The 14622-nt window shown below is 36.8% G+C and overlaps 1 protein-coding gene across 1 annotated transcript in view; it reads right to left on the reverse strand.

The window, feature by feature from the left end:
* LOC127635233 (contactin-associated protein-like 2) overlaps nucleotides 1-14622 on the reverse strand; it is a 472530-nt gene that overhangs the window by 50378 nt on the left and 407530 nt on the right. The window contains 1 exon segment of the mRNA XM_052115124.1: nucleotides 931-1149. Coding sequence (XP_051971084.1) covers nucleotides 931-1149 — 219 coding nt within the window.

Genomic DNA, 14622 nt, shown 5'->3' on the forward strand with positions numbered 1-14622 from the left:
TTAAATACGTATTCCCGTTACTTGTATTTCGTTACTCCCCTATACTGCACCTGCATTTTGGCTGCCAACTATAAATACTTTTTTACACTCAAGAACATAAACCACTGTGCTCAAGAACTCTGAGACACTGCTGAACTCTCAGCAGAGAAAGAAGAACATAAGGAAGTAATGAGTGAGAAAGTGCAAGAGAAAGAGAGAGTACACCGATATATGAAGTAAACACACATAAAGTAGTCTCAAAAGAACAGGTAGAGGAAAGAATGTAAAAGGATTTTGTCATCTGTTTATTTATTTATTTTTCTGAATATGATAATGAGTACAAATCCTCCATTGTCCTTTAGGTTCTCCTATAGTTTATGCATGGAGATCATTAAGTTGTACATTATGAAAACATCACTTTCTGAAAATATGTGTGCACAGTTTAGATGAGTGCAGAGAAATGTAGATACATGTAGACACGTGTAAAAAAACTATTGTGCTTGCTGGAAGTTGTGTCAATGTGTGAATTATGCACAGTATATGCACGCCTATCTGAGCAGTTCTACGCAATGGAAGGCTTCAGTCTGAATGTCATTGCATCATACAACTAAATTTTAAACCAAGTGGCATTTACTTTAGAGAAAGATAGCACAAGGATACTATTCAAGCAAAACACTTAATTAAAATAGTTTGTATTTTAATTAAATAATAACATTTAATTAAAATTAGTGGAACATTTCTATAGTTAATGCAATAAACTACACCTGAGGATTACTCTGCTTTAGAATAGTTGGTTAAAAGTAATTGTAAAATGGCTAAGAGTCTACAATCATTTGTTTGCAGATGCCACTTGGTTTGACATATCTAATGCACTGATATTCATACCCTTTTAAATGTGGCTTAAGCGTCCAAAAACATTTTGTATATGCACATTTACTGATTGGTCCTTACCCACATATAGTTGGCTGTAGAGCTCCAGGCGTGTGTGTCCCTGCGTAGGTGCAGGTCTGACCTCCTTGTACTTCTGGTCTAGCTGCAGAATGGCCTCTTTTGTGTTCCTCTCTGCACTGACCAGGTGCCACTGGTCATCGTTTAGTGGGGTAGGAGAGTGCACGTTCAGTTCCACAGGCCCATTACCCACGTCAAATGAGAACGACACCACCATGGGGGCTACAGAATGAGTCAAACACAATTGAATTGACCACTTAAAGGGGTCATGATATGATAAATTAAAATGTCCTTGATCTTTTGACATATAAGAGGACATTGTACTATAAAAACATACTTTAAGTTTCAGAACTGAAAACTAAACTGCTATTAAAAATAGCATTTATTTAAGGCAGGCTCTAGAAACAGGCCATTTGGAATTTGTGGAGCTTGTGACGTCACAAGGAACAAATACATCTGCATAATGAATGCTTCAAGCAAGACATCAACTCTTTCAACATTGCACCTTTGGCCCTGCCCAGTGGTGCTCACAGGCAGTCTTAAAGGTGAAGAAGAGAGAGATTAGCCTGTCATGGGAGATTCAACACCAACAAAGTGGACTTTTCTGGATTTATCTGGATTTAAATGTTTTTCTACACTAAATAACTAGATTTCACCATTATCATGCATCTTGCGCTGCTTTATAAGTATGTGATATAAAGTTAGTACTCTAAAAAGGAGACCTCCATTGTGTTTCATTCAGCTGAGCCGTTTCCATTTGTTTTGATGGCGTCCTGGACCATTTTTGCACCCATCTGTGCTATATTTAATTGTTGGTCTTTTATAAACATGGACTAGATGGACGTCTTTAATCATTTCTATGTGTTTTCGGCATCGTGCGCCACGTTTTAAGAGCAGTACAAACTCAAGTTTTAAAAATGTTTCTCATTCAGCTGCCGCCGCTGTTTGGGAGAAACACATGCAGTTCTATGTGTAAACAATCAAGGAAGATGTGAGATGTGAGGAGCAGAGCATCTCTGATCTCCTGCGTATTCATAACATTTCAGCATGGATTGTATGTTTTTGGCTCATATCAGTGTGGATTGCTTGTGAACCAGTCACAATATGATTCAAGCTTTGCAAAGGAACTGAAAGATGTGGCAGTGAAACACTACTGGACCCGTGAGTTCACAGGTTCATTCACAAATGTTTCAAATGTCATGACTGTTTGATAGTTGCTGTTCTTTATTGAACATTATGATACATTCAGATGAAATATGTTGGGTGTTTGTTGTGTTAACCCTGAAATTTTGTTTTTTAAATTATAATGTAATTGAGTTTCAAATATAGCTGTATTTTTGTGGGGCTGCAAGACGTTAGTAAATCTATACTGTGAACGTTTACATTGAAGTCTTAAAGTGCTCGATAGCTTTAAACAGGGTGAAAAAAAAAAACATCATTAAATTATGACTGTTTTGGTGCAAAAAAATACTAATTTACTGGACAATATAAGTGGACCTCAGGGAAGATAATACAATTATAAAAAAAGAGTATGTCATGACCCCTTTAAACTGAAAAAAAAAGGGTCACTTTGATTTATGAGTGGATTGCATTGCCATTGGTTTTAGTATAATTACACTCGTTATTTGGTACATTGGCAGGTGTCCAGGTAGTTCTGCAAGCTTTCACCAATTTAATTAAATGGCTCATTTTATGTTTAGATTGTTTTTGGCAACAACTACCCAATGTTCTGTCTTAAAAGCACAATAACCAAGGCTATTTAAATGTCAGAATGCTTAGCTCAGGTACATTATTAAAATTCCTGTTTACAGCCCTAAACAGAGTTCGTTCACAACGCTGAATTTATTCAAAGCCACAACAGCTTTAATGAGTCAGTGTTGAATATTCTCCTACATAAACAGTGAAGATTGACAGCTGTACTCCTGGAGGAGATGACTGTATTTATGGAAGAAAAAGGGAAAAGAGAGGTGAGGTGTGTTTGAGCAATGACTGCATGTGGGATGCCATTTTCAGGACCCGGTAGGACAGGCCTCTTGGGGTTAAACCCATGATAAATCCTGATTTAGAATCATCAACCTGACATCTGAGACACATCACAGCCAGAGGTGGGTAGTAACATGCTATGTTTACTCTTGTTACATTTACTTGAGTACATTTTGGGGGAAAAATACCTTTAGACTAGGTTTAAAATTAGGTACTTTTACTGTCAAGTAAATATCAAATAAATTTATTTTACTTTTACTTCTTTACAATGGGTGGCTTTCCTGTCATTACATTACTGGGTTCAATTTTAATTAATGCATTATATATTGAGAGATTATTGAATGGGACTTTTACGACAGCGGAAGTTCACACAGCTGCTCGTGCTGTCACTCAAGCCGAGTCTATCACTGCTGCAGCATCAAGCTCTTCAAACAAACTGAAACACCTTCTTTGCCCCACACAGTGAAAAACATTGTTTCATCAAGCAGTGCCTACATTTAACACCAAGATAGTGGATATTTCAAAATTAAAATTGAAGCTCTAATTTATGGAAGCACTCTGAGGTAAGTTGTAGCTATTATGCTACTGCTGGTTTTTCTGTGTAATGTGATGGTCATTTTCTGGGTGATTCTGTAACTGGGCTCTTATGACAGTTTGTAAGTGTACATTTTTTAATCTGCAGCTATATTTCAGTGCGCTTTGTCCCATATCCCGCATGTCATGAGCAGTATTTATGCATTTAACCCACGCAGCTATCACAGCTAATTTGTGCTGATTAACAGAATAAATCCATGTAAAAAGCCAAGTTAAGTGTAAATGCATTTTGCTCTGCTATTTGCATAAATTGACAACTGGAGCATGAACAGACAGCAGTTCTGCATGTGCACAGAGTGGTGCGCGGGGCACGCAAGGGAGAGATGTGTGTACGCGATGCGACCGTATGGCGAAGAGAGTGGCTGTGTCCGAAATCGTTCACTCATTTACTTCTTCACTATTTCCTATATATTGAATGTCAGTGAGTGCACTATATATCAGCAGTGAGAGAATGAAATGAGTGAGTGAATTCAGACACTGATATATACACCGAGCGTCAGAGATCTGGGGCTGTACAGTAGCAGAAACAATGTCATATATGAACTTTTAAAATAATTGAGGATTAATTGTTATTATTATTAAATAATATTTAATACAATAAATCTTCATTCTGTTTGTCATTTTTATATATATATATATATATATATATATATATATATATATATATATATATATATATACACTCACCTAAAGGATTATTAGGAACACCTGTTCAATTTCTCATTAATGCAATTATCTAATCAACCAATCACATGGCAGTTGCTTCAATGCATTTAGGGGTGTGGTCCTGGTCAATACAATCTCCTGAACTCCAAACTGAATGTCAGAATGGGAAAGAAAGGTGATTTAAGCAATTTTGAGCGTGGCATGGTTGTTGGTGCCAGACGGGCCGGTCTGAGTATTTCACAATCTGCTCAGTTACTGGGATTTTCACGCATAACCATTTCTAGGGTTTACAAAGAATGGTGTGAAAAGGAAAAACATCCAGTATGTGGCAGTCCTGTGGGCGAAAATGCCTTGTTGATGCTAGAGGTCAGAGGAGAATGGGCTGACTGATTCAAGCTGATAGAAGAGCAACTTTGCCTGAAATAACCACTCGTTACAACCAAGGTATGCAGCAAAGCATTTGTGAAGCCACAACACGCACAACCTTGAGGCGGATGGGCTACAACAGCAGAAGACCCCACCGGGTACCACTCATCTCCACTACAAATAGGAAAAAGAGGCTACAATTTGCAAGAGCTCACCAAAATTGGACAGTTGAAGACTGGAAAAATGTTGCCTGGTCTGATGAGTCTCGATTTCTGTTGAGACATTCAGATGGTAGAGTCAGAATTTGGCATAAACAGAATGAGAACATGGATCCATCATGCCTTGTTACCACTGTGCAGGCTGGTGGTGGTGGTGTAATGGTGTGGGGGATGTTTTCTTGGCACACTTTAGGCCCCTTAGTGCCAATTGGGCATCGTTTAAATGCCACGGACTACCTGAGCATTGTTTCTGACCATGTCCATCCCTTTATGGCCACCATGTACCCATCCTCTGATGGCTGCTTCCAGCAGGATAATGCACCATGTCACAAAGCTCGAATCATTTCAAATTGGTTTCTTGAACATGACAATGAGTTCACTGTACTAAAATGGCCCCCACAGTCACCAGATCTCAACCCAATAGAGCATCTTTGGGATGTGGTGGAACGGGAGCTTCATTCCCTGGATGTGCATCCCACAAATCTCCATCAACTGCAAGATGCTATCCTATCAATATGGGCCAACATTTCTAAAGAATGCTTTCAGCACCTTGTTGAATCAATGCCACGTAGAATTAAGGCAGTTCTGAAGGCGAAAAGGGGTCAAACACAGTATTAGTATGGTGTTCCTAATAATCCTTTAGGTGAGTGTATATGTTAATATAAAGAGTAAACCAATTTTATCATATTGTATTTATTTTTTCATTTGTTATATTGTATCCTTAAATTCCATTTCTGGGCACATAGCGCCCTCATCCGATCATAACCTACATGCTATAACAGAATATATAAATCATCCACAGAATTTTCATTCACCTCAGTGAATTATTTAGTAAATAAATAATTCTAAAGCTTAATGGCAAAATTCTGTATAAATATAAATAAAGTGTACCTTTTAAAATGTATCTGTATGTTTTGCTTCGCTATATATTATGTTATTTTGATTAAGTTATGACTGGTCAAAAAGTAATTCAATACATTCAGCATGAAATAAAAGATTGCAGTTTATATGTATTCCCCACGGTGGATTATGGGCAATTAACCGTCATTGATTGTACATCAAATGGCTGAGTACTCTGCGTTTAGGAAGCGGCGGTACTGCTGTACAGAACTAATGATCTAAATTCTTTCAACACTGAAAACTGTAACTACACTGAAATAAGATTCCACGTAGGAATTTAAAAGCTAAGAAATAGCGAAAGTAGGCATTAATAAAGCATTTTCTTGAATTGGTTTATATTTCAGCATTATGTATAATATCCCTGTGGGACATTTTCACCGTAATAATTACTAAAAAGTTTCCCAAACCTCCCTTCTTATTAACAGATTCATCCAAATCTGACAAGAGTTTGTCCAAATACGTTTTGCAGCCACTGTATACCATTACTAAGTAGCATTGGTCATGTGTATAAAAGCCATTCATGTGGGATCGTGAAATTCTCTCATCAGTTACTTACCTTCATGCCATACCAGATGTTTATGAATTTTTCTGCTGAACACAAATGATGATTTTTAGAAGAATATTTCAGCTTTTTTTAGTCCAATAAATGCAACTGAATGGGTGCTTTATAGCTAAATAAATAAATAAAGTCAGCATAATAGTAATCCATAAGACTCCAGTGGTTAAATCAATATTTTCAGAAACAATGTGATAAGTGTGGATGAAAAAAAGAGAAACAGATCACTTTCAAATTTTTCTTGTGTTTTTGGTGATTCACATTCTTCGCTGCATATCACCCCGGGCTGAGCAGGGAGGAGAATGTCTAGCAATAAATTAAAAATATTGATCTGTTTCTCACCCACACCTATCATATCACTTCTGAAGATATAGATTTAACTACTGGAGTCTTATGGATTACTTTTATGTTGCCTTTGTGCTTTTTGGATTTTTGGCCATTTTGGCACCCATTCACTTGCATTGTACTGACCTATAGAGCTAAAATTTTCTTCTAAAAATCTTAATTTGTGTTCTGTAGAAGAAAGGAAGACATACACATCTGTGATGGAATGAGGTAGAGTAAATGATGAGAGAACTTACATTTTTGGGCAAACCATCCCTTTAAAATGATTTAATATTAATAAATGTAATATTCATAATAGTCATCATTTCCCTACCTTCATGTTGTTACAAACCCGTGTGTCCTTCTGTATTTTGTGGAACACAAAAGATGTTAGACAGAACGTTACAGACTGACAGTCTCTGTCACAATTGACTTTCAAAATATGGAGAGAAAAAAACACATTCACTGAAAGAAAATGGATTCTGTCCAATATCTCCTTATAGGAGTGGTGGTGGTGTAGTGGGCTAAAGCACATAACTGTTAATCAGATGGTAGCTGGTTTGATCCCCACAGCCACCACAATTGTGTCCTTGAGCAAGGCACTTAACTCCAGGTTGTTCCGGGGGGATTGTCCCTGTAAAAAGTGCACTGTAAGTCGCTTTGGATAAAAGCATCTGCCAAATGCATAAATGTAAATGTAAATGTATTGTGTTGCATGGAAGAAAGATAGTACTAATATTAATACTACAAATACTAATAATAATTCTGTAATATATGTTAAATGTGTATTATGTAATGGAATATAGTGGAGTTAACTTCCTTTATGTCATTTGTGTAAGTAATGAGTTACTCACTAATATTTTAAAAAATTTTTAAATTAATTTTACTTTAACTTGTGTACAGTTGTTGGCTACTCTACCAACCTCTGATCACAGCAACAGTGTCCTCATCCACCAACAATGCATAACTTCTATCTGACACAAACACCAAAGCACAATTTAAAGATATAATTTTAGCACAGAAATGAAAATTCTGCCATCATTTACTCACTCTCATGTCATTCCAAACCATGACATGACATGACTGAAATTTTAAAGAATATCCTAGCCACTGTTTTCCATAAAATAAAAAAGGGAATATATATGTGTGCTGTCAAATTCCAAAATGACAAAAAGCACCAAAAATAATTTCAATAATAGTCCATATGACTAGTGCACTAAGTATTCTGAAACAATACAAGAGCTTTGTTTAAGGAAAAGACCAAAATGTAAGTTGTTATTCACTGAAAAACTTAAAATCAGCTCTAGTTCTCCCTAGTGCATTCATGATCGAATTAGCGATGTCCGATTAAGGAATGAATTGTTCTTTTGGATCAAATCTTTTAAGTGAATTGGTTGATCCAGTTCACAAAACTGGTTTCATTGGTTTAAAAATGGCCCCACTGAAGATTATAAGCAAATAACAAATACAATTTCTGTCTGTTCACAAAAATCTATCATGACATCAAAAGACTTGGAATATAGCGCACAATACATAGGGACCATTTTATGAAACATTAATGCCACTTTTGTAATTTTGGAGCTTGACAGCCACAGTGCCCATTCAATTTCATTATAAGGAAAAGAGTAGACAGGATATTCTTCAAAAACTCACCATTTGAGCTCTAGGACATAAGAACAGGAATTTCATTTTTGGATGAACTATTCCTTTGGTTTCAGTGTGCTTTTATAGCACCAGGGGATGAACATAATTTTACAATTAACAATATGACACAGATGTTGTAAAATATGCATTACTTTAAAGCCAAGAAAAACAAAATCCTGCTATTTGCACAGTGACAAGAAATTACTTAAATGGACAAACCTGGCTTTTAGTTAAACTATCTCCAAATTCATTGGACTGACCAGCTCCATTTGGAGGGGTTAACTATGGCTGCGTGGATGCTGAAGGCATGAACTAACTTGCTTTGTGCTTGCTGCAGAGTAAGCCTGCTATGATAGCTGACCACTGCTATAGTCACTAAGAGCAATGCTGTGATATGATAGCAAGTGTGTGTGGCAGCCACAGGAGACACACTCACACAATCTTATCTGTCAGGAACTCCAGCGTACCATGGGAGACAAAGTAGAGTGCCCAGAAATGACAAAAAGTAAAGAATAGCATCTCTTACTAACGTTCTTATTTTCTGCTTACTGCAACTTTTGTGCTCTTTACAAACTGAATGGCTGGCCACACACACACACACACACACACACACACACACACACACACACACACACACACACACACACACACACACACACACACACACACATCACCTAAAACAGTACCTACTGCTTCTGCTTAAGGTAGCCAGCATTTTGCTATATCACCTCTGGAAGTTTTGTTGCATTTAATCAGACATATCTCAAATATACAGTGGGTTCCAAAAGTCTGACTACTGAAAATCTGTTGCAGGTGTGTTCCTACTTCCTATTCTCAATAGGGGGTGCTATTTTACTGTTCAACAGAGGCAGATGTTTTGCAGATGAGAAGAATTGGGGATGAAAGACAGGGGTTGACTGCCAGTCACAGAGCCACCTGTTCAGCTCAGATTCTAAACTGGATGAGGGCAACAATGACACGGTCTGCCAGCACCCCTGACCTCTGTCTGTTAACAGTGGCACAGTGCCATGAGGCTGGACTGTGCAATATTCTTAAAGTAGTTGTGCCCAGTTTTAGCTCAGTTATACGCACACATGGATACACAAAACACTTTACAATTACTTATGTAATTTTACATAATACAATCCTCAATACAAAACTCACAAAAATATTACCAAAGTTTGTGAAACAACCATCAGCTAAATAATTTAGTCAAATATCAATATGGAGGATTAGAGATCACTTTTATAGCTTGATCCAGAGGGGTTACCAGGATATCATGTTTGGGGGGGGGCATTTGGCTTGTTTGGGGGGGCAACATAAACAATTGAAAAAATCGGTGCAAAATTAAGCTATACTACACACAATCTGTTTTAGTGCATATCTTTTTCTAAGCCAGGAACCCAGAGATAGGCACAAGGCCCCTATTAGACTATAGGGCTTAAACTGGATTTTTGTTGTGTCAGACCTCACTCATCTGCTAGCGATGGAAAAATATGCACAAAACAATCCACTTTTAAATTGTAATTTATCATCAGATGCAGAGGCGTTTCCAGCATTGAAGGACATCCGGGGCTTAGACCAGACAATTTTATTTTCACACTAGCAACCACTTCCCTGTAGTCCAAAGCTGGTGAGAGGGTATTCTTTGAGTTTTGCTCTGGCTGGGCCTGTTTCTACAGTTCCTAAATCTTCCACTCTAGTACTATCCTCGACTAACTTATCCTCTCTCCTCCCTGAATCATCTGTGATGCAAAAGAACAGATACAGCACATAACTTATTGCAAATCAGCTTCAAACAACTAATTCATCAAGTGCTACATATTTGAAATTGTAGACCAATACCATTGAAGAAAATGTATTGGGAAGAGCAGATCAGTGGGATTGACCTAATACCTATCATGATTCTTGAATTTTCATGTACATTAACATAAAGTCATCACAAAAGAGTTATATTATAGTGAGTAAAGTGAGGTAAAAAAAATATTGAATATAAATAATTTATATTTTTTGACATAAATAGTCAAAATGATGTATAAGATTCTAAGTTAAAGCAATACATGAATGACTTTAGTCTAAGTTCATTGACACACTATGGCATCGAACTGTATATAATTCTCATCATCTCTATGAGAATAATTCATCTGTCAAAATCCTTTCATTAGGATCATTGAGATAAACAATGTTTCACTTTAAACTTTCTCTAAAGTAAAGTGACTTATTAATTGTACCCAGTTTCCATGCCTGATTCTGGCATAGCTGCTGCTCCTCAGTCTGTAGCTCATCTTTGCTACACTCTACAAAACCATTTAATCAAATCAAGGTGTATATTTACTACAAACTAATATCACAAAACAAGTCACACATACATTTTATGTTAATGCTTATTGGTTATCCTTAGCGAAAACAACACCTGATAAACAAGAAAAGCACTCTTGGAACAGGACTCGAACCATGGTTTCCTGCGTGAGAGTCAACTGCGTTAACTCGGAGCTACCAAGCTGCATCAATCTAAGTAAGGAGGTTAGAGGCTACAACTCTTGAGGTTTAGCCTACTGTGGGTGAAAGCCAGCTAGATGATGATCTTAAGACTTTAAGGACAAAAACAAATGTGAATTCTTACCCACTGACTTCTTTCGGAAAAATCCCCAAAGCCTCATTTGCTTAATTTTTGCTGTCTTTCCTGCTAATTGCCGTTAACTCGCCACTAAGTAACGTTAGTTGATGTCAACGACTGTGCAAGCTCCTCCTCTACCTGCTGCATATTCAACAGAGAGGAAGAAACGGAGTCGCCCATAGGCTACCGACAGCAAAGGAACTTATTCTATAGGCTAGATTATGCCTATGTCTATTTTTACAGGCTGTATGCAGTATGTGCAAAGCCAAAGCACAATGAAATAAGGCAACTTATGATTTCGGGGATTTACATAGGCTTTTGTCCGGTTTCATATTTGTCAGTCAACTATTCAAAATATATTCGGGGCTACACTCAAAACAACAGATGGACAGATTATTTCTCAAATTCTCAGGGGAGGCAGAGCTTATCCTAGGGGAGGCACTGCCTCCCCCAGCCTCCCCCTAGACACGCCCCTGGCTTGATCGGACTGTCACATTCACTTTTGGACACTGAGGGGATAACAAATGAAAGATTAAATTAAAACGAAAGGAACCATTTGGTGGTTTACATCTTGGAAAACAAGTATTTTCTCAATAAGCATGACAAAATATATTTAGTAACAAGATTATAACAAAAAGCAGTTTGGGGTATGGGGTAAAAAAAAAAGAAAAACTTGAAAGCAAGTTTATTTTTCTTACACCATTGGCAAATAGTTTTTAAATTTGTTGTTGTTTTTAACATGAACACCACATTTAATTAGATTTCTCTAAAAACAAGACTTAATATCTTTATATCTTATTCCATTTTTGGAATAGATTTTTCTTGTTTTAAGAAAGTTTTGTCAGAAATAATTTTATTGGAAAATGATTTGTTTTGCAGTGTTGACCATCATTTACATAGATCATGTAAATAAAAAAATAAAAAATGTAAGCAGCCTCAATAGTCATTTACATTTAAAATTAATACACATATTTCAGTTTGATATGCCATTTTATTTTAGCCAGTGTTAGCTGGAGAGCTTACTTAAATACTTAGATAGAAGATATAGAGATAAATTAATGAATTCATATACAGTATTTTCCTTTCTTCAACAACAAAACAGCACATATGGATTATTCTTTAGTGTTACTACAATAGAAACTAATAATTTCTGAATCCGAGAACATGAACAGCTCAGATTAGAATCTCTGACTTGTCATCTCGTTTTTTACAATAATTCCAACACTATAGGTGCATTCCAATCGGCCATTAGGGTACTCCGAAGTAGACTTCTCATGGTATTCAGCCATCTTTAGTGAGATTCCAATCCGGAGGGAATGTTTATGTTCAGTTGGAAGGGCAATTCAAACGGCACAGGGAATAAGTGTACATCGATACATCACTTCACACGAAGTGCAGAGGGAAATTTACTCACCAGTCATTGTGAACCAGCAGGGTACTGACGTAGTTTGTCTAAAATAAACGCTAAAATCAAATAAACGAAAGAAGCTTGAGACGTTGTCATTTGACTTGAGCTTAATTTGCCTCTGGTGTGCTTTCTATGCAGTTGTGCTCGAGTGCAAAGTGCATGAGATGCGACCGCTACATCCATTATCATGACAGTGGGTCATATTGAATTCTCATATTATTGGATTCCCTTGCTGTATACCCAATTTGTAAGTCGCCTTGGATAAAAGCATCTGCAAAATGAATTAATGTAATTATATGTTTTCTGAAGACAGTGCTTTTATTGCTGTTTTATAAAAAAGCAAATCAGACAGGTTTGGAATGTGAACTACCTTTAACAAGGCAACAATAGTGAGTTGGACCGAAATAATACATAGAATTAAACCTTTGAGAATGGGATAATGTCTGTGTGAGAGAGACAGCAAAAGGGAAATAATAAACTGAGATAGAAAGAGGGTAAAATATATAGAAAGAGAGAGTGGAAGAAAAGATCTTGCAGGTCTGGCAGGTGTGTGGTTTGGGCTGGGGCTGCTCCACCACTCTTAGCCATCTGATCCCTGTAATTGGATTTGCTGCACTTGGCCAGCCAACACCAAGCATCAAGTGTGTGCCACTGTTCTTGGGGATATACGTTTATGTGTGTGTCCTTGTTTATGTGTGTGGACCGCTCCTCTGTCCACAACAGAGAGCATTCAGCCGACTGCTACTCTGTATTCACCAAGAAAACCCAAACAAAATCAACAAGCCAAATACTGAGGCAGTGAAAAAGTGGGTTTGTGTTTATAGGTTTATTTGATAGTCTACCAAGCCTGCTGAGAGTAGATCTACCACACTAAAAGAATCGTTATGGCCCAGTGCATTTCACAATCCCACATGAATGACTTTTATACACACGACCAGTGCTACTTAGTAATGGTATACAGTGGCTGCAAAACGTATTTGGACAAATCCAGGACACTTTAGTCACACATAAAAACCTTTTCATTTTTTTTGCATTAGATACCAAATATCAAACCAAGTGCAAACAAATGATGTAAGACTCTAAGAACTAACTTTTCAGAACTATTTTTTGTAATTATATTTGACCAACCAGTGTCAAAGTATTTTTTTTGGATGTTTGAAGACAGTTATCCTTATGTTCACACTGGTGTCCAAGCAGAGTAGCCACAGGTGTAGTTTATCACATCAATTATGGAAAGGTTTAACATTTGACAACCAGAAAGTGTCATTTTGTCTTAATTTTGAACAATATATAATATTATGAATAATGTAAAAAGTGTAAACCTAACAAACATGAAAAGTGTGCATGTGTTTTCTTTAATATAAACACCATGTGCTTTGATATTCTTTGATATTCTGTTATATAATGCAAAGACTGCCAGACATTTAAATGTGGCTAAAGTAACACATACAGTAAATGCAAAGTATGCTTCTGAGAAAACAATTATTTTACTGTCTGAGAATAACTTCAAAAGGGGCACAAAGAACAATCTGGTCATAAATGAAGCAATAATGTAAATAAATATATTTGGCTCTGAGCCTAGACTCTGTATAAGCCTGGCTGCCCTCTAAAACATCCCAAGCCCACTAAATTAAATTATTTCTTCTCTGTCATGTAAACAGCAACAATGCAAAGGAAGCATGGGTGGAACATTATGCTTAATCTTTAAACAATAACAGGCCATTCTTTAGGTAATAAGAGCAATCTAATCTTGAAATACTGTGAAAAAGAGAAAAATCTTTGAGTCAGTCATATTTTTCAATCTTGTCTTTCTCTTGCTAATTTTATAATGTAAAAAACAAAAGGATATTTCAGGGGTCTGAAACTCATAAAAGGCTGCTGCTTTTCTCATCTATTTGGCAATGTACTTTGTCTGAGCTCTTGACGCTCATGCATAACGGTCAGGTGCTAGGTAGAGTCACGTTGCCATTTCTCCCTCAGGCCACCGGAGAGAATCCACTTCATTAAAGATGCATCTAAGAGAGACCGAAGATCTTTCCTCCATCTGAGCCCACAGAGGACCCAAGCCAAGTCCGCATTCAGCTAGAAACCCAGGGAAAGAGCTTTGCAATGAAAAAACGACATTGGGAAGATCTGACAAGCCCAACAGCTTTTTCCACATCCAGAAAGTATGATGTCTAGAAATGTAGTGGATGTTGCCATGACTTATAATAAGCCCTGGTGAATTAAAACCAGCCATGGAAAAAGCTTCCCTTAATGTGTATTTTACATGCAGTAAAAATAAATAAAACAATAACCAATCTTTGGGTTGACCTAATTGAAATTTTACAATTTAAATATGTTTATCAGAAAATATAATGTCTTTAAAGGAATAGTTCAGTGAATTCCTAACACAGTCACTATCATATGGCTTGAGAAG

The sequence above is a fragment of the Xyrauchen texanus genome, chromosome 42 (genome assembly GCF_025860055.1).
Source record: "Xyrauchen texanus isolate HMW12.3.18 chromosome 42, RBS_HiC_50CHRs, whole genome shotgun sequence".
Classification (NCBI taxonomy): Eukaryota; Metazoa; Chordata; class Actinopteri; order Cypriniformes; family Catostomidae; genus Xyrauchen; species Xyrauchen texanus.